Consider the following 20,971-nt stretch of genomic DNA (forward strand, 5'->3'; position numbering starts at 1 on the left):
AGCTAATAAGTTTAATAAAAAAAAATAAAACTAAAATCTACACTGACCAACAAAAGAACAACAAATAATTACTTTCCCATAAATAATCTCGAGTGATCCATTTATGAAAATGTCTAAGTGCTTGCCAAAAATTAAAAGAACAAAAGCAAAAGAAAGGAAAATTATAAACTTTTTCTTTTTTTTAAATTCATCCCTAACTATTGCCAAAAAATATATAAAAAAAAATTAAACGAATTGTCTGGCGAGACCAACAATAAAGTACAATACACAAATTGTGATTGCTAAAATAATTGAACTATTCCAATTTTGAATGCATTCATTGCATGGTAAGAGCAAGCTATATTAAATCTTATTTTCACGTTCTGTTTATTTTTTCATGTTCAATATTAATCTAATTTGTAAATGTCTGTGAATGAATGAAAATTTTCCTCTCTTTCTCTCAAATGACGATAGACATGAGCTTTTAATTGAAAATATTTTCATTATCGTTTGGCACCCTGTAGGGTGTGAAAATTAAACCATTAAAATATTCATTATAAACAATTTATATAAATTACTTGTATTTATTTTTAGCCTTAAATTCATTCTCTTAATAGTTTTCATTTTTATAAAATTAAAATAATTACCTACAATTTAAAAAAATGCAATTTATTAATAAATGTGTTTGCTTTTATTTCTTTACAGTATTTTAAGAAAATTTTTACCAATGAGCTGGACTTGAAATTTAAAAAGAAACGTGTTAAAATTTTCTTTTAAACTTTATACACGTACCTTAATTTAAATCTTAATATTGTTTTGACACACGTGCGCAAATCAACCACAAATCAATCAAAATGCGTGTCGTTGCTATGGTAAGTGGTGGCAAGGATAGCTGCTACAATATGATGCAGTGTGTGGCCGAGGGCCATGAAATAGTTGCATTAGCCAATTTACATCCCAAGGATAGAGGTAAGTTTTTGTTTCATTTTTGTTTTGTTTAAATATTCAGTTTGAGAACATAGAATTATAATTGAACACGTATGGCAAATTAAAATATAGAAGTGATTTTCGTGATTTTATATAAAATTCAATACTTAAACCATTATCAGGAGGGGACTTGGGGCTTTAGTCCAAAATCTAAGAAATTATTTTTTTTAATATGGTTACTAAGCTCATTCTAATGCATTTAGCATGTGTTTGGTGGAAGTCACTTCACAAATCTGCTGCTGTGTTATTTGTCTGGCTAATATACATGTGTTCAATTTATGAGGGGGGAATCACCCCCTCAATATTAATTATTGCTGTCTTACTCTTCTCCCTGTTAGATTTTCTGTAGTAGCAGCAAATGTTACATTTTATTTTGAAAATAACACAACCATGATATATACAGATAGATCCAATTCTATAAAGCATTAGGAAATCTGTATGTTGGAAGCTACGTAACATGTGGCTTAAGTCAAGATCTCTCCAATAAAATAGCGGTATAAGGTATTGTACTATATAAATCTGGGACTGCTAATTTAGATATTTAATTTTTGCTTGACTGGGCGAATCTCTAGAGCCCATATTCGCAAGTTGGACATGGGGACCTAGTTTTTCGGAGTAATAGGTCAAGATTCAAATAAAAGTCTAGCAATAGTCCGATTTTCCCTATGTAAATCTACGTCTTACAAATGGGCGATCACCAAATCAAATTAACGAAATATTTTAATGTATATCGCCGAAAAAAAGAAGCTAAAGATAAAAATGGGATATGACATAAACAAGGAATTAATAACAAAAATGTATATTTAAGAGTTTTACATACTTTCTGGGTCATTTTGAAATTCTAACGATATTATTATGTGTCTATCCGTCGGCTAAAATGTCTGTCGATAGGCTAAAACGAAACAAAATCATTGAATGAGAATGTATCCTGTTGACCGAAAAGGGCTGGAGGCAAGTACTTACCACGCTCGTTTTTAAATAGGATGATTGGTATGTGATCGACTCGGTTTTTCAACCAGTTTTTTCTGTTATACCAGTGTCGGTTTTTTCTAAATGTTGATTTTTCGAATATCGAATAACCTGGTTTTTCACTTTTTAAAAACCGGTTTCGAATACTTTTATTTGCTTTGTATTCAATAAAATTTTGATAAAATTTTACCAATCTTAAGATTATATTCCAATTACAATAATTAATTTGCGGCTAAAATATTATGGAAGTGTTGGAATGCCTATGAAAATTGTCTAAATAGGGATTTAAGAATAACCTAGAGTTACATAGTTCCTCATAGTTTCCAATTTTTTTTACATTAAAGAAATAATGTAAATCAGACGACTAGATCTAAAGTTAAAATCTTTTAAACTGTTAAAAATCAGTTAGGCCATGTTTTATTAATTAAATTTAAACATAAACGTCATTTTTTCAAATTAAAATAGATTTTGTTATTTATAATGAAAAACCGGTTAACCGTTTTTTTCTGGATTTTGAAAATGTCAACCGGTTTTTTTCAAATGTCAACTATTCGAACTATTCGAAAACCGATTTTTGAAAAATGTCGAATAAACGATCACCCTGCTTAGTATGTACTTACTACTATCTCCTGCAAATAAGGAGTTAAGTATGTAAGTAGTTTTATTTTTGACAAAAAGATTGCCTTCGACTATACGTCCACTTCGTTTACTATAGTTTCTCAAAAAAAATTTAATTTGTGTAAAAAACTAATTTCGAATACAATATGTTAAGGCTCAAAAGTAAGTACTAACATGTTATATTATTTGTAAGTCATTACTAGACTCCTTCTAAGTAATGCAGAACATGATAACGATATTAGTATATAATCAAGTAATTGAGTGAGCACAACAATTTCCACATCTGGATTGCTGACTTAAAGTTAGTGGTTTTCTGAATAGCTACTCTCTACCTTTGTTAATCTTGGCATAATCCAAAATATCCATCCTTTCGAGAATAACGAAATGACTTTTAAACAAATCAGATTTCAATTTAGATTAGATTTAAACGATTATAGTATTTTATCCAATATTTCATTATAAACTTAATAAACGTTTCATAATAAATTTCATAACTGTCCAAATTTGTAAAAAAAAGTAAAAAAACAACAACAAAAACATTCCATAAGAAAATATTTAAATTTAGATCTTGTTGCCAAAACCTGTAACAAATATACAAAGTAGCATGAGTAATAAAATAATCCTAATAAACTTAACAACAATGTTTTATAATATAAAATATAATTGGAAGTATGCCACAAAAGTCTGAAATAATTGCTGACCCTGAGTGACCAGCATTTTAAGTATATACTGCAGCAGTGTTTTTAAATTTAAGCGAAAAATTAATAATTAAAAAAATTAAGTTCCAAGTTGAGCGAAAAAAAAGTTATCAACTATTTTTTTTACTCTCGTTTTCCCATTTACATTTAGCAGTTAACTTTATTTATATTTTCAGATGAACTTGATAGTTTTATGTACCAAACTGTTGGTCATATGGGTATTGAGATCTTGGCTAAGGCAATGGGTTTACCATTGTATCGTCAAGAGACTAAAGGAAAAAGTACCCAAACTGGCAAACAATATGTGCCCACGGACAATGATGAAGTTGAAGATTTGTATAATTTATTAGCATTATGTAAGGTAAGTAATCTAATGCGTGTGAAGTTAGCTCCGAAAGTTAGCTCCGTTTTTCAATGTTAACAAGTCTGTTATGTTAATAACATAAATCTCGCTCAGAGAGTGCTAGGTTAACATAGCTGAGTTATTTCAGCTTAATTAACGTTTCATGCATAAAAAAAGTCAAAAAATAGTATAACCGATTTTTCAGATTGAACATAAATATATAATACTAAATTATTCCTAAACAAAAATTAAACATTTTTAAGATTAAATTGGTAAGTTTTAAGACAATTTTAACAAAAAAATATTATTCATCAAATATGATATAAAAATTAAAAAATCGGGCATATACAAAAATTTGAGAATCAATTCATCTCAAAAATTTTCAACGATGTGTATTAATATTCAGAATTTATTTAAAAACTGAGATAATCGGAAAATTTAAAAATTTAAATTTTTTATAAATGAGGCCTACATATATAAAACATAAGAAATCGGAATATATTCAAAATTGTGCGCAGATTAATCCATGCTGGGCGAAAAGTAAAGTCTTAAAACTTTTCGGAAATGTACTCCTTTGCATTCAGAATGCATTTCAGAAGTGAGTTTGAACATTCTGAAAATTGCAAAATTTAACATTTTTATAAATGATACCTATATAAAACTTAAGAAATCGGACTATATTTCAAATTGTGCGCAGATTAGTCCATGCTGGGCGAAAAGTAAAGTCTTAAAACTTTTCAGAAATGTACTCTTTATATTCAGAATGCATTTCAGAAGTGAGTTTGAACATTCTGAAAATTGCAAAACTTAACATTTTTATAAATGATACCTATATAAAACTTAAGAAATCGGACTATATTTCAAATTGTGCGCAGATTAATCCATGCTGGGTGAAAAGTAAAGTCTTAAAACTTTTCAGAAATGTACTCTTTGTATTCAGAATGCATTTCAGAAGTGAGTTTGAACATTCTGAAAATTGCAAAATTTAACATTTTTATAAATGATACCTATATAAAACTTAAGAAATCGGACTATATTTCAAATTGTGCGCAGATTAGTCCATGCTGGGCGAAAAGTAAAGTCTTAAAACTTTTCAGAAATGTACTCTTTGTATTCAGAATGCATTTCAGAAGTGAGTTTGAACATTCTGAAAATTGCAAAACTTAACATTTTTATAAATGATACCTATATAAAACTTAAGAAATCGGACTATATTTCAAATTGTGCGCAGATTAATCCATGCTGGGTGAAAAGTAAAGTCTTAAAACTTTTCAGAAATGTACTCTTTGTATTCAGAATGCATTTCAGAAGTGAGTTTGAACATTCTGAAAATTGCAAAATTTAACATTTTTATAAATGATACCTATATAAAACTTAAGAAATCGGACTATATTTCAAATTGTGCGCAGATTAGTCCATGCTGGGCGAAAAGTAAAGTCTTAAAACTTTTCAGAAATGTACTCTTTGTATTCAGAATGCATTTCAGAAGTGAGTTTGAACATTCTGAAAATTGCAAAATTTAACATTTTTATAAATGATACTTATATAAAACTTAAGAAATCGGACTATATTTCAAATTGTGCGCAGATTAGTCCATGCTGGGCGAAAAGTAAAGTCTTAAAACTTTTCAGAAATGTACTCTTTATATTCAGAATGCATTTCAGAAGTGAGTTTGAACATTCTGAAAATTGCAAAACTTAACATTTTTATAAATGATACCTATATAAAACTTAAGAAATCGGACTATATTTCAAATTGTGCGCAGATTAATCCATGCTGGACGAAAAGTAAAGTCTTAAAACTTTTCAGAAATGTACTCTTTATATTCAAAATGCATTTCAGAAGTGAGTTTGAACATTCTGAAAATTGCAAAACTTAACATTTTTATAAATGATACCTATATAAAACTTAAGAAATCGGACTATATTTCAAATTGTGCGCAGATTAATCTATTCTGGGCGAAAAGTAAAGTCTTAAAAGTTTTCAGAAGTGTACTTTTCTTATTCAGAATGCATTTCAGAAGTGAGTTTGAACATTCTAAAAATTCCAAAATTAAAATATTTTATACATGAGACCGTTATAAATTTTAAAAAATCTATCTCTATTAAATTCAACCTATATACAATTTAAGAAATCGGACTATTATTCAAATTTAAAAAAATAATATTAAAAACGCTCTTTTTCTTTATAATTATTATAACAGAAACATTTTGCCGATGCGGGGCTCGAACCCAGAACACCGCGCTTGCAAGGCAGGTATTCTATCCACAAGACCGTTGCTTAATCTTTATTTAAGGTAATGATTTTGACATAGAATTACTATTTTGTTTTCTGTTTGTGTAGAAAAAAACAAAGTTCTTGCTAACAGATTAAAAGCGCAAATTATGAAAAAAAAACGAGTGATTTTTATATTCAGTTGAAAACAAAAGAGTTGAGCGTGTTACGATACGTAGCAATGAGCGAAATATAACGGATCGTCCAGAGAGTGTTTATTTGTATTATGAGTCACAACAGAAAATGAAAAGAGAACGAGTTTAACAAGTGCATACTGCGACCACTGTTGACAAATTTGACGATTTGGCATCATTTTGACGATTTTTAGTGTAAAAATTATCTATTCTAATATTCGTATATTTTTCATAATTTTGTTTATTATTGCACAGAAAATCGACTCATATTCAGAATTGATCAAGGAAACGTAACCAGAAATTTGTAATATAAATGACTTTTTCGAATGAAAATATTCGTCTATAATATAGACTCTATATTAATAAAAGCGTTATACAGTAGTTTTCCGATTTAACGAACATACAGTGGCGAGCAAAACTGGATACATGTTTAGCTAATAAGACTTAAAAATGCTATAAAACCCATAAAATAAAGGAAAAATAATAAAGTTTTCAATTTTAAATATTCAGTAAAACAATATAAAAAGAAAACAAAATTAAATTCATGATAATTAAATATTAATCTAAAAATTAAAACATATTTATAAATAAAGTCGAAGTATCCAGTTTTGCACGTTTTAAAAAAAATTTGATTTTTAATATTTTGTGCAAAGTCCTTTTGCTTTTATGACGTACTTTTGACCAAGGTCTCAATGGTCCGGTGCGGAATACTAGACCACTCCGTTTGTACTCTCGACCAAAGTTCTTTAAGATTTCTTGGTGCATTATCGAATTGCGCAAGACGTTTTTTTAACAAAGCCCATAAATTTTCAATTGGATTGATTTCCGGGCATTGAGTTGGCTATTGCATCGTTTGAAAATTCTGCGCTGAAAGCCAATTCTTTACGATTTTTGCCGTATGCTTCGGATCCCCATCCTGTTGGAGTATAACCTCTGACTCTGGATATGTACATTCTTCCACAAAATCTGGAATATTGGATTGAAAATACTCAAATAATCCTCCTTTTTCATTATAGCATCTAATTTTACTAAAGAACCGAGATTCTACCAAGTGAAACAAGCTCACACAATCAGACTACCACCCGCTTGTTTCACCCTTTTGTTTTACTTGGTGCTTTTTTAAGCTTTCATAAGGGCGGTGCCAGTAATATTCCTTGCCATCAGACTGAAAACGATTAGTTTTCGTTTCATCGGACCATATAACCCTTCATCGGACCATATAACCCTTTTCCAGTCATCAACACTCCAATTTTTGTGGTTCTTGCTAAATTTAAGACGATCCTTCACACTTTTTTCTGATAACGCTGGTGTTTTCTGCTTTACGGCTGATATAAGGCCAATTCTACGAAGAGCTCCCCGGACTGCCCATTCACTTAAGGACTTATTTATGGCGACTATAGCCTGTTTTTTGTATTTTTACCTGTTTGGATGTCAATAAACGCTCCATAGTTCTGGCATCTCTCTCCGAAAGCAAACACGATCGACATTTCTTAACTTCTGGTGTGCTCATATTTTTCTTTTTCGCACTTGTAGCACTCTTCGGTGGCAAATTCCTAACTTCTTGGCAATTTGACGAGCACAGTAATTATTTTTTGTCATTTCGACCATTTGGTTTCCCAATAAACTTGATATTTTTCTAATTAAAACTAGAAAATTAAAATATTTGCAAAAAAATTACAAATATGACTCAAAAATGGTAACTGTTTGTTTTGATGCTTTCTTCAAAGGTAAATCAAGTAGCAGTACTCAAATTCATTGTTATTTTTAAATTTACTTGTGTTGCTAGATTAATTAAATTTAAACGTGCAAAAGTGGATACATAGACTTTTTTAATAAAATTAGCTAAAACTTGAGATAAAGTTTCAATATTCGCGAATTTTCTATTGTTTTATTTTCTTATTCTTCTATTGCTTATTTTAAAACCAATATAAAATTTTTGTTTAATATTTTCTGGATTTTATTGGGTTTTTAACATACACTTGATTGATATGTATCCAGTTTTGCTCGCCACTGTATATGTTGTCAGGCCTGTTCGTAAAATTGAAAAGTTCGTTATATGCAGTACTAACTAAAACGTGGGTTTTTGGTAGGAAAATAAATAAAAATAGGTACATAAAATATTTTTTAAATGTGTTTTATAAAAATTAATTCTTTTTTATAAAAATAGCACAAAACACAAAATTAAGAATCTTATATACCCAACTTCAAACCATATTTGTGTGGAATTTCATCGCTGTATTTTTAATTCATTCATGAGCGTTAAAGTTATTTCTCCAAGTTCATCGCTATACTCGTATTTTTAAGCGAGTAATGAGCGTTGAAGTAATTTTCTGAAGGGGGCCTGATATGGGGTAGGGTCAATTATAGACTCCCATAAAATTTGTTAGAGATTTCGGTTAGTATAGCACATGTTTGTATCGAATTTGAAATATAGTCCGATTTCTTAAGTTTTATATAGGTATCATTTATAAAAATGTTAAGTTTTGCAATTTTCAGAATGTTCAAACTCACTTCTGAAATGCATTCTGAATACAAAGAGTACATTTCTGAAAAGTTTTAAGACTTTACTTTTCACCCAGCATGGATTAATCTGCGCACAATTTGAAATATAGTCCGACTTCTTAAGTTTTATATAGGTATCATTTATAAAAATGTTAAGTTTTGCAATTTTCAGAATGTTCAAACTCACTTCTGAAATGCATTCTGAATATAAAGAGTACATTTCTGAAAAGTTTTAAGACTTTACTTTTCGCCCAGCATGGACTAATCTGCGCACAATTTGAAATATAGTCCGATTTCTTAAGTTTTATATAGGTATCATTGATAAAAATGTTAAATTTTGCAATTTTCAGAATGTTCAAACTCACTTCTGAAATGCATTCTGAATACAAAGAGTACATTTCTGAAAAGTTTTAAGACTTTACTTTTCACCCAGCATGGATTAATCTGCGCACAATTTGAAATATAGTCCGATTTCTTAAGTTTTATATAGGTATCATTTATAAAAATGTTAAATTTTGCAATTTTCAGAATGTTCAAACTCACTTCTGAAATGCATTCTGAATGCAAAGGAGTACATTTCCGAAAAGTTTTAAGACTTTACTTTTCGCCCAGCATGGATTAATCTGCGCACAATTTTGAATATATTCCGATTTCTTATGTTTTATATATGTAGGCCTCATTTATAAAAAATTTAAATTTTTAAATTTTCCGATTATCTCAGTTTTTAAATAAATTCTGAATATTAATACACATCGTTGAAAATTTTTGAGATGAATTGATTCTCAAATTTTTGTATATGCCCGATTTTTTAATTTTTATATCATATTTGATGAATAATATTTTTTTGTTAAAATTGTCTTAAAACTTACCAATTTAATCTTAAAAATGTTTAATTTTTGTTTAGGAATAATTTAGTATTATATATTTATGTTCAATCTGAAAAATCGGTTATACTATTTTTTGACTTTTTTTATGCATGAAACGTTAATTAAGCTGAAATAACTCAGCTATGTTAACGTAGCACTCTCTGAGCGAGATTTATGTTATTAACATAACAGACTTGTTAACATTGAAAAACGGAGCTAACTTTCGGAGCTAACTTCACACGCATAGTAATCTAATAAGATAAAAATATGAAAATATATATTTTATATCAATTAATTAATAGTCTCGCATGTCCCCACTCAAAGTCTGCAAAAAGATTATGTTGAGATGTGTCAATAAATTTTTTTCACCACTTTTTGTCTAGACTATAAACTATTCTATAGTCTCAACTGTAGACTGTCCTAAAGTCTCGTCTATAGATTATTCTATAGTATCGAGTATAGACTGTTCCAAAATCTCGACTATTGACTGTTTTATAGTATCGTCTATAGGCTGTTCTATAGTCTTGACTGTAGACTGTTCTATAGTCTTGACTATAGACTGTTCTATAGTCCTGACAATAGACTGTTCTATAGTCTTGACTATAGACTGTTCTATAGTCTTGACTATAGACTGTTCTATAGTCTTGACTATAGACTGTTCTATAGTCTTGACTATAGACTGTTCTATAGTCTTGACTATAGACTGTTTATAGTCTTGACTGTTCTATAGTCTTCACTATAGACTGCTCTATAGTCTTCACTGTTCTATAGTCTCGACTTTAGACTGTTCTATAGTCTCGACAATAGGCTGTTCTATAGTCTCGACTATAGGCTGTTCTATAGTCTCGACTGTAGGCTGTTCTATAGTCTCGACAATAGGCTGTTCTATAGTCTCGACTATAGACTGTTCTATAGTCTCGACTATAGGCTGTTCTGTAGTCTCGACTATAGGCTGTTCTATAGTCTCGACTATAGGCTGTTCTGTAGTCTCGACTATAGGCTGTTCTATAGTCTCGACTATAGGCTGTTCTATAGCCTCGACTATAGGCTCTTTTATAGTCTAGAGTATAAAACAGCCTTTGGTCCAGGCTAAACAATAGTCTTTAGTCATGACTGTAGAACAGTCTAGACTCTAAATTGTAGACTGTTCTATAGTCTTGACTATAGACTGTTCTATAGTCTTGACTATAGACTGTTTATAGTCTTGACTGTTCTATAGTCTTCACTATAGACTGCTCTATAGTCTTCACTATAGACTATTCTATGGTCTCGACTATAGACTGTTCTATAGTCTAGACAATAGGCTGTTCTACAGTCTCGACTATAGGCTGTTCTATAGTCTCGACTGTAGGCTGTTCTATAGTCTCCACAATAGGCTGTTCTATAGTCTCGACTATAGACTGTTCTATAGTCTCGACTATAGGCTGTTCTATAGTCTCGACTATAGGCTGTTCTATAGTCTCGACTATAGGCTGTTCTATAGTCTCGACTATAGGCTGTTCTATAGTCTCGACTATAGGCTGTTCTATAGTCTCGACTATAGACTGTTCTATAGTCTCGACTATAGGCTGTTCTATAGTCTCGACTATAGGCTATAAACTATTCTATAGTCTCGACTTTAGACTATTCTATAGTCGCGTCTATAAACTATTCTATAGTCTCAGTTATAAACTGTTCTATAGACTCGACAATAGATTGACTATTTTAAAATCGGTACTAACTGTCAATCGGGAATTCACAGATTTCGTTCATTTCATTTCTTTGCTTTAATTCCATTATATATTAAAAAAAATAAGCAAACGATTTATATCTTTATTTATTTTAAAACACGTGCTCATCAGATCACTTAACCTGCTGCGCCTTTATAAAACCAAGTATATGTATACAATTAAAATAAAATCAACAACCCGAAGCAATTATTTACAGAAAGAAGTGCATGATTAACGTTTTAAAAAAGAAAACAACAGCAATAAAAAAGTGTCTTAAAATTTTTCTTCAAATATTATAAGTTATTATTGGGTTGTATAAAATGGATTGTAATATAAATAAAAATAAAAACTATTGCATTCTCGATCTCCTATTTAAACCAAACAATAATAATAACAACAACAATAAAAAAACAACGTCAGAATAATCAGTTGTGTCAATAAACAACACAATTTGAAATAACATCTTTAAACAGAAACAAACAGCTCTATATAAATACTATATACAAACACATATTTTGTATTCATACAGTGTGATAGAAAAATTTTCTATTTTAATACGACAAGCGAATTAATCAATCTGGTGTGGAACGCTGAACGGAACGTTTGGACTTTATCGTGTTTTTAATAGACAGACGGACGGACAATGCTAGGTCATTTTAGAATCTAATAAGGACCCAGAATATATATACTTTTAGACCAATATTTCATTCTGTTACAACGTAATGGCAAAATCAATATATTCTCCATCTTTTTTTATGGTGGGTATAAAAAGTAGTCAAGGACTGACTAATCTTCTAAGTAGGAGTGATTGTGATTATTTATTGCTAAGACTGGAAGATTTCTTTTGTTGTTGTTTTGGTAACAGCTTAAGCTATACAATTTTAATTGAGTGTCCACATGCTGGGCATCTATTGGGGACGACACGGTCTATGTGGGACCCGTAGGCATTGAGCCTGTTGCTCCACTAGGTTTTAGTTATGCCAGGGCTATATATAGGCTGTGGGCGACATTCATGCGGTAACCTGAAACCGCGGTATTGATGGCTTCTCTATGAATGTCGTTCAAAGCTGCTGCATACGAATTACGATCCAAGGTATCCAGCACATATTTTCTATCCTCGTATACGCGGAGGTCTATCCTGACATGCTTCGGGGGAACATCTAAGAGTGTTATGTTAAATTGGGATAACTCCTCCGGTGACATCCCAAGAGGAACTGTTTAGCCATCATGACATTATATTACATGTAGGTGGTGCTACGAGGTTATTTGCAAGCTGCCCGTTACAGTCCGTAGGGTAGCATTTTGGCAGCTTTGAATATGTATCCACTGGGTATCACTCAGCGAAGGAGACTACATTGGAGCAGCATTATTGACCACTGACAGACCAATTGTTTTATAGGTAGCCAACAAGGTTTCTTTATCAATTCTCCAAGTACTGCTGGCTAGCGCTTTGGGGACCTTGCTTCATGAGCTTTTGTTGTATTCTACATTTGTTGTGCTCTACATTTTCTCTAGCTAGCAGACTTTCCTCACGCACAGTATGTTTGTAGTATTAAAATACCAAATAATTGTGTGTGTATAAACGCGGACTTCAAAAGAATAATTTTATTTAAACATCGTTCTTTTTATTAACAATAAAATTTATGACTGGCGGGTTAGAAACATTATTTTCGATCTAGTTAAAGAGGATAAGATTTAGCAAAGGCTACATAAATCTACTAGATTTTCGAAATCCAGTTAAAAAGTAAAATTATAATAATATTAATATATGTTGCAGATATTAACAAATGATTAAAGCCTTTTGAATAGCTGCTTCTATATGCAGAGACAGACATTTGCTATATATATAGTTGAGTGTATTTATCTGTCTACACAACAAATACTACAATAATAATAAAAATGTTTTGATAGACCACAAAAAATAAAAAAAAAATAATAAAATACGAAAAAAATGAAAATATTTCATAAAAAACAGTTTTATTAATAGAACATTCTTATGTCAGGAATTGAACAAACACAAATGCATAGATATTCCATATAATCATCTGATATAAAGGTACAATTAAAACACACACTATTTATTAATAATGTTATTTTTATTAGTTTTGCATAGTGATTTTGTTTTTAAAAATGCGTTCATATAATTTTCCTTTAGAGAAGAGAACTGACACCTGACTTTTGTTACTGATTTTAGTTCAATTATAAATTGAGTTTTTCCTGTTACATACATAAATATAGCTATATCTTGGGTGTTAATTGGCTTCTTAAATACTTTGTGTCAGATCTTTAACATAAATTAAAGGAAAATATTATGATTTATGACTTTAAAATATTGGGGTCATATTAAATAATAACACGGGTAAACAAATTTTTAACTTATATCCCAAAGTATAATTGAGCAACATAATTTATCCATCACATCAGGTTTTCCAGATATCATGCCATGAAGTTTGGAAAACCCCGTTTTTGGTCATATTCGGGACGCTATAACAGCGTGAGGACACCTTTATTTATTTATAACATTTTTTATGTCATCTGAAAGTCCAATCTGTTCAATTTAAAATAAAGACTTAGGGCGGGTTTCTTACTACTCAGTTAATCATGGCTTAGGGCATTTTTTTCTGATAGAGATAATCTACGTTCCTTGTTTAAACATAGTTTAATCTTAATTTTGTATTTTTCAGTAATCAGTCATGTTACTTCTTATCTTAGTTTAACTGAGTTCTTTTTTTTCATTTTACAAAAGTAATATTTGTAAAAAGTCCGTCTAAATTTGTTGCGAGTTTAATCTAACAGCGAGTTAAGCCTAGTTTAACTGATTCGTAAGAAACCCGCCCTTAATTGGCTAATAACACTCATTTAAACCAAGATAATACGTAACGTAACTGATTACTGTAAAACAAAAAAAATTAGATTAAGCTAGGTTTAAACAAATAATGCAGATTATCTTTGTCAGAAAAACCCGCCCTTAAACTCTATTATATTTTCGTTTTGCAATTACTACTGAATAGACCTATTATTTTAACACACCCATTCTAAATTGGCGAGCATATGAAATATATAAAATATAGAAATATAATTTTAAACAACTATTTTGCGGAGAACACGAGCCCCCATATAAAACTGTTGGGATTTATTGTTTTTTTTTTTTTTTTCAATTCTTTTATTTTTTTTTATCTAGATGGAAATATTCTTCTATTTTTTTCAAAAAAAATTACATATTTTTTATAAATTATTACATAATATTTTCTTTTATATTTTTTATATTTATTTATTATTTTTATTATATTCATATATTTATTTATTATTGTCTTACTTTAGATAACAATTGTATATCAATTTATTTTATTAATATACAACAAAAAATTTTCCAGTTAAATAAGATGAATAAATACATACAACATGATTTTGACCCAGAAATATTTATGTTTTTTGTTGCAGTAAATTTTATTTTTGTTTTATTTACACAAATCTTAAGAAAATTTCCCCATTACTATTTTTCATTTTATTTTCTATATTTTTTCTTTCTTTAATTTTCAACAAACAAAACGATTTGTCTTGACGCCTTTCCTACGACATGCATGTGGACAGATAGAGTCATCATCATCATCGTCGTCGTAGTCTTCTATGCATTATCCACATTCCTTTATACATATTAACAATGTGTGTGCATAAATATATACATACATATAATTAAACGGAGGTGGGCCATGTCTGGCCCTAGTTTTAAAATCTTAATTTATCCGTTTTTGAGTAAAAATATTAGCAAGTGTTTCTTTTTGGAAAAAGTATATTTACTTGATTAATGTTCAAATATTGTATATTTACATTTATAAAGGTTTGCCTTATCTGTTCTATCATAGAAATTTAGTAAAAAAATTTTCCTTTCTAATAGATTAAAATAATTTACGCATTTTAATGTGAAAAGGTAAAAGAAAATACACACAACATAGTATTCAAATAAGTAAACAAAATTTTATACACATACTATATTCAAAATTATTTATTTTTAAATAAGCTTAGAATGAAAAAAAAAAATTAAAATTTATGTGACCTAATATTTTTTTCATTTTCTCCGCACACTTAATAATATGTTGTATAAATACAAGTTTAATATTTATTTTAAAAAGTTTTAACGGTGAAAAATTTATATTTTAGAAAATTAAAAAGGTACTATTTATGAGATAAAAAGTACTAAAAATTTCTCTCTTAAAGAATCTTATTCAATGAGGACCGTGTATGTTTAATAATCATGTGTTTTGAATTCATATTAAATAACATACAAAGAATATAATTTGAAGAAAGAAAAAGTACCAATAGTGGAATGATTTATACCTTAATGGAAAGTACTAATAAAAATAGTACAATTTTTCCCCTTTTCGCTTCGAAATATACTTTTTTGAGAATTAAGTTTACAAAATGTTCCGTATTTAAATATACATATCACAAATAAAACTCAAATGATTCAAATCTGTATTCATTTGTTCCAGAAAAATTGTTCTTTCAAAAAGTACCAAACAATTTATTCAAATTTGGTCCTATATAGGACTTAGTACTCGAATTCTAAAATAATATACCAATAGCTTATTTTGTGTGAGTAAAAAAACTACTTTTTCAAATTTTATAAAAATTGGCTCGATGAGTTCTTTTTGGTACTTTTTCCCCAGTGAAATTGAAAAAAATTTGCTTCAACAAATATTACAGAGTTAGTCCGTAATTTAATAGGAATACTTCAATATATCGAAAAAGTTTTCTTAATGTGCTATAAAAGTACCAAAAATACAGTTTTCTCCCTTTTACACCCAAAAAGGACTGAATTTTAAAAAAGTACGAAACAGGTATCTCCTAATTTTGGGAGATATATTCAAAATATTTACAGAAATAATATTTTGTTTATAAGTTAAAAAGTTATAAAGGGCCAAATATTAATTATTAATTATTAATATTAGGTTAGATAAATAAGAAAACCAGTTTTACCCGTTTTTTCCCTAAATGTACAGATTTCTAAAAATCCTTCCTTAGTGGATCTACATAACCAAAAACACATCTACTGTCAAAATTTCATGATTCTAGGTTCTGCCGTTTGGGCTGTGCGATGATGAATCAGTCAGTCAGTAACGCTACTCTTTTATATGTATATATAGATGTATATTACACCGTCCCACAAAAAGAGAAAAAAGTCGTTAGACACGAACCGGATGATATACGTCAGATACTATAAATTTAAAGGAGTAAATCTGCGTTTTTAGTTTTTCATTTCGTGATCCTGTGTCCTTTTAAAAATACTTCAAAGTTTTAAAAAGTACATTTTTCAAAAAATATTTTAAAATACTTTGACTGATCAAACAACGTCAAAATTGATGTCAAGCGAACAAGAAGAGTTGGGAAATATTTTTTATTATTTTTATTTTATACTGTCAGGATAAAAATCTGTCAAAAATGTCTTTTAAAATTTTTATCCTTTAAAATCTATTTAAATTTTCAATATTATTTTTTCAAAAAATTTTTGAAACACATTTTTTACATCTTTTTATTTTGGCAGAATATAATAAAAATAACATAAACTATTTTACAACTCTTTTTGTTAGCTTGACATCAAATTTAGCATTGTTTGATCAGTAAAAGTATTTTAAAATATTTTTTGAAAAATGTACTTTTTAAAACTTTGAAGTCCTTTAAAAAGGACACAGGATCACGAAATGAAAAACAGTTTTTATCAATTAAATTTATAGTTACAGATGTAAATCATTCGGTTCGTGTCTAATTTTGAGTGTCGGACGGTGTTATTGACATTATGTTGTATAATTTACATTTAATATTTGTTTATTTCTAAATTTTAATATAAAGTATGAGTAAATAAGGTAACAGGATGTAATATTGTAAATAAATTAATTTTACAGTTTTAAAGAAATTAAAAAAAAAATAAACACAAACTATTCGATATTCCGTACCCAATACTCAACAATTTCTTGACACTACAAATCTAATTTATAGAACTCTAGCTATCATCTGAAGCTAATTTTTTACCGTTAAAACCGCAAGACTATTCTCTCATATATGTGTTTTAGGACCTATTGCCTGGCATATAATAATGGTTTAGCCATTTTCACCATAGTTAAGAGATACCTGCAATTTAAGGAAGCTGGCTAATCGGTGTAGATAGTAAAATATCAGCACGGTATTATATATAAAATTTTATTCAGTTTACAATCCACATAATGAATACTATTTCAGCTTGTGTTGTACAGGTTAAAGTGACGTTTGTCTGGGAGTTTGATGGAAATGTTTTCGACATAGAAGTTTATTCTTAACGTTGGCCATCAACGTAAATCCTACATACACAAGCTATCATATTAGTTTTGTGCCTTTCATTAAGGTGTGTTAAGAATCTGATAATAGATAAAATCTAATCAACGTTCTAAGAAGTACGAGTGCAAAATTATTCCTTCTATAAAGATCACTTTGCGCCTATGACTCTTGTATATGGAACCAGGGCCGTCAAAACTGCCCATCGTTCTTCTCTATTAGGGACTTTTATACCCACTAGTCCAATTGTGATAGGTTATATGTATAGAACTCGGTACAGAAGAGAGTTTTTTCATAACCGGCTAGACTCCGTGAATACTCTTACGCCACTGCAAAAGTTTTTCCAAATCTTGCGTTTTACATTCATATCATGGTTTTAAATCTATTTACCTATATTTTGTATGAAATTCAGTTTTGAACGTGTCTAATAGCTTGCGCGGCTCATTACCAATATCTATAAATCATCGGTTACTAATGGCATTCCCATTCGTTATAAGATTACCAACTCAACGGCAGTTGTATTATACGAAAGTTTTTACCCCACAATGGAACCCTTACAACAAATGTTTATACAATTCCTTGTAAATTCTAAGCATTATCAAACTTGTTTCTTTTTAATATCATATATTATTATACTTGTCCAAAACGGACTCTTTGAAGCTCGAAAAAGATAAAAAAATCATAATGTTTTGAAGTATTTTATGAAACCTAGGTATACTTTCTGATAGTGTAATAAATGTCCTATACATATTTTCTACTTCAACAACCTTTTTTCTCTTATAATAATAGTTAAATGTACATTTAATGACATTTTAAAGCTATTTAACTAATGAATAATTATTTAGCTAACAAACAAAATAATTAACTTTGAAATAAAATACACAAAATGTCAAATGGTGTCAAAACTTTACATTAGAAAACATGATACTTTGATTGTAACCTACGCAGACACGAATGCGTGGGAAGGTAAAACATCGCAATTTTCCTTTTTAAATACATACATACATAATAGTTCCAAAATACAAAATATATATAAAATATACAGAATTGCTGAAATTGCGAAGTTTTTAACAAAACTTCCTTCGCGATACTTTAACAATTTCTTTGCTTTTAGTTTATTTCACAAAAGAAAATTAATAATAATAATAAAATAAATAATAAAATTATTTTATAATTTAGCTCTATTTACACGATGGTCTGAAAAGTAATTCAATTGTTGTTTATATCTTTAATTCATGTGCAAACATTTCTATATATTATTAGCTGCTTGAGTAAAATAAAATAAAAAACCCACAAAAAATACCAACAAAATTGTTAATATCAGAATATCTATTTTAAATATTTATTTTTGTATTTATTCCATTTCACTTAGAGTTTGTTGTATTTATTCATATTTAAATGTTAATTAAATGAACATATAAATAAGCTCTAACAAAATACAATGTACTAAAAAGGTACCAACCACAGTTCTGACTGCAAAATTTACATTTTTTATTTAATTTTTTATTCTTTCGCATTAAAACGTAATTCCAATATGAACACAAATTTCTTTTCCTTAATACATACTAAAAACAAATTAACGTAAATACAATATATGATATGCAATTATTGAAATGGAGACTTTAGTGTAAATATGGCGAAAGAAACGTGACAAAAGATGTCATAAATATCTCGACCATGCAACGCTAATGTTAAAACTAACTTTTTTCTAAGAATTGTTTCTTTTTTACTATAATATGTAAACAAATCCAAGAAATATCCTATTACTTCAGAAACTAGTACAGCTTGTACTAATTTTAGTTTGGTATTAAGACCAATGCTCAAAATTTGCACTTTTAGAATTAGTTCTCATCGACTTTGCGATTAACCAGGTTCATCTTGCTTCATGAAATCTATAATCGAATTTTTAACTGTATTAAACCAATTCTAAAGTAGAATTCATTCTCCCTAAGGCCTGGCCGAACAGAACAACTATTAAACTACATTTAACTGTTCCGACAGAACTAAAATCAAACTAAACAGAAGTAGAGCGGAACTAGAACACAACTAGAACAGAACAAGAACAGAACTAGAACATAACTAGAACAGAACAAGAACATAACTAGAACAGAACTAGAACAGAACTAGAACAGAATTAGAACAGAACTAGAACAGAACTAGAACAGAACTAGAACAGAACTAGAACAGAACTAGAACAGAACTAGAACAGAACTAGAACAGAACTAGAACAGAAATAGAACAGAACTAGAACTAAACTAGAACTAAACTAGAACTGAACTAGAACAGAACTAGAACAGAACTAGAACAAAACTAGAACAAAACTAGAACAGAACTAGAACAGAACTAGAACAGAACTAGAACAGAACTAGAACAGAACTAGAACAGAACTAGAACAGAACTAGAACAGAACTAGAACAGAACTAGAACAGAACTAGAACAGAACTAGAACAGAACTAGAACAGAACTAGAACAGAACTAAAACAGAACTAGAACATAACTAGAACAGAACTAGAATAGAACTAGAATTGAACTAGAACAGAACTAGAACAGAACTAGAACTGAAGTAGAACAGAACTAGAACATAACTAGACCAGAACTAAAATAGAACTAGAACTGAATTAGAACAGAACTAGAACAGAACTAGAAATGAAGTAGAACAGAACTAGAACAGAACTAGAACAGAACTAGAACAGAACTAGAACAGAACTAGAACAGAACTAGAACAGAACTAGAACAGAACTAGAACAGAACTAGAACAGAACTAGAACAGAACTAGAACAGAACTAGAACAGAACTAGAACAGAACTAGAACAGAACTAGAACAGAACTAGAACAGAACTAGAACAGAACTAGAACAGAACTAGAACAGAACTAGAACAGAACTAGAACAGAACAGAACTAGAACAGAACTAGAACAGAACTAGAACAGAACTAGAACAGAACTTGAACAGAACTAGGACAGAACTAGGACAGAACTAGAACAGAACTAGAACAGAACTAGAACTAGAACAGAACTAGAACAGAACTAGAACAGAACTAGAACTGAAGTAGAACAGAACTAGAACATAACTAGACCAGAACTAAAATAGAACTAGAACTGAACTATAACTGAATTAGAACAGAACTAGAACAGAACTAGAAATGAAGTAGAACAGAACTAGAACAGAACTAGAACAGAACTAGAACAGAACTAGAACAGAACTAGAACAGAACTAGAACAGAACTAGAACAGAACTAGAACAGAACTAGAACAGAACTAGAACAGAACTAGAACAGAACTAGAACAGAACTAGAACAGAACTTGAACAGAACTAGGACAGAACTAGAACAGAACTAGAACAGAACTAGAACAGAACTAGAACAGAACTAGAACAGAACTAGAACAGAACTAGAACAGAACTAGAACAGAACTAGAACAGAACTAGAACAGAACTAGAACAGAACTAGAACAGAACTAGAACAGAACTAGAACAGAACTAGAACAGAACTAGAACAGAACTAGAACAGAACTAGAACATAACTAGAATACAACTAGAACAGAAATAGAACAGAACTAAAACAAAACTGAAACAGAACTAGAACAGAA

At 29.5% G+C, this 20,971-nt stretch overlaps 1 protein-coding gene across 1 annotated transcript in view; it reads left to right on the plus strand.

Annotated features, from left to right (window-relative positions):
* LOC119604844 (diphthine--ammonia ligase) overlaps positions 1-20,971 on the plus strand; it is a 37,751-nt gene that overhangs the window by 8,776 nt on the left and 8,004 nt on the right. Inside the window, exons 2-3 of the mRNA XM_037957725.1 lie at positions 685-948; positions 3,428-3,612. Of these exons, the coding sequence (XP_037813653.1) occupies positions 834-948; positions 3,428-3,612 (300 nt within the window). The 5' untranslated portion in view covers positions 685-833. The remainder of the gene's footprint in view (positions 1-684; positions 949-3,427; positions 3,613-20,971) is intronic.

Source organism: Lucilia sericata, unplaced genomic scaffold, assembly GCF_015586225.1.
Source record: "Lucilia sericata isolate MDLA Ls3-8-SP2 unplaced genomic scaffold, ASM1558622v1 Contig000438F_arrow, whole genome shotgun sequence".
Lineage (NCBI taxonomy): Eukaryota > Metazoa > Arthropoda > Insecta > Diptera > Calliphoridae > Lucilia > Lucilia sericata.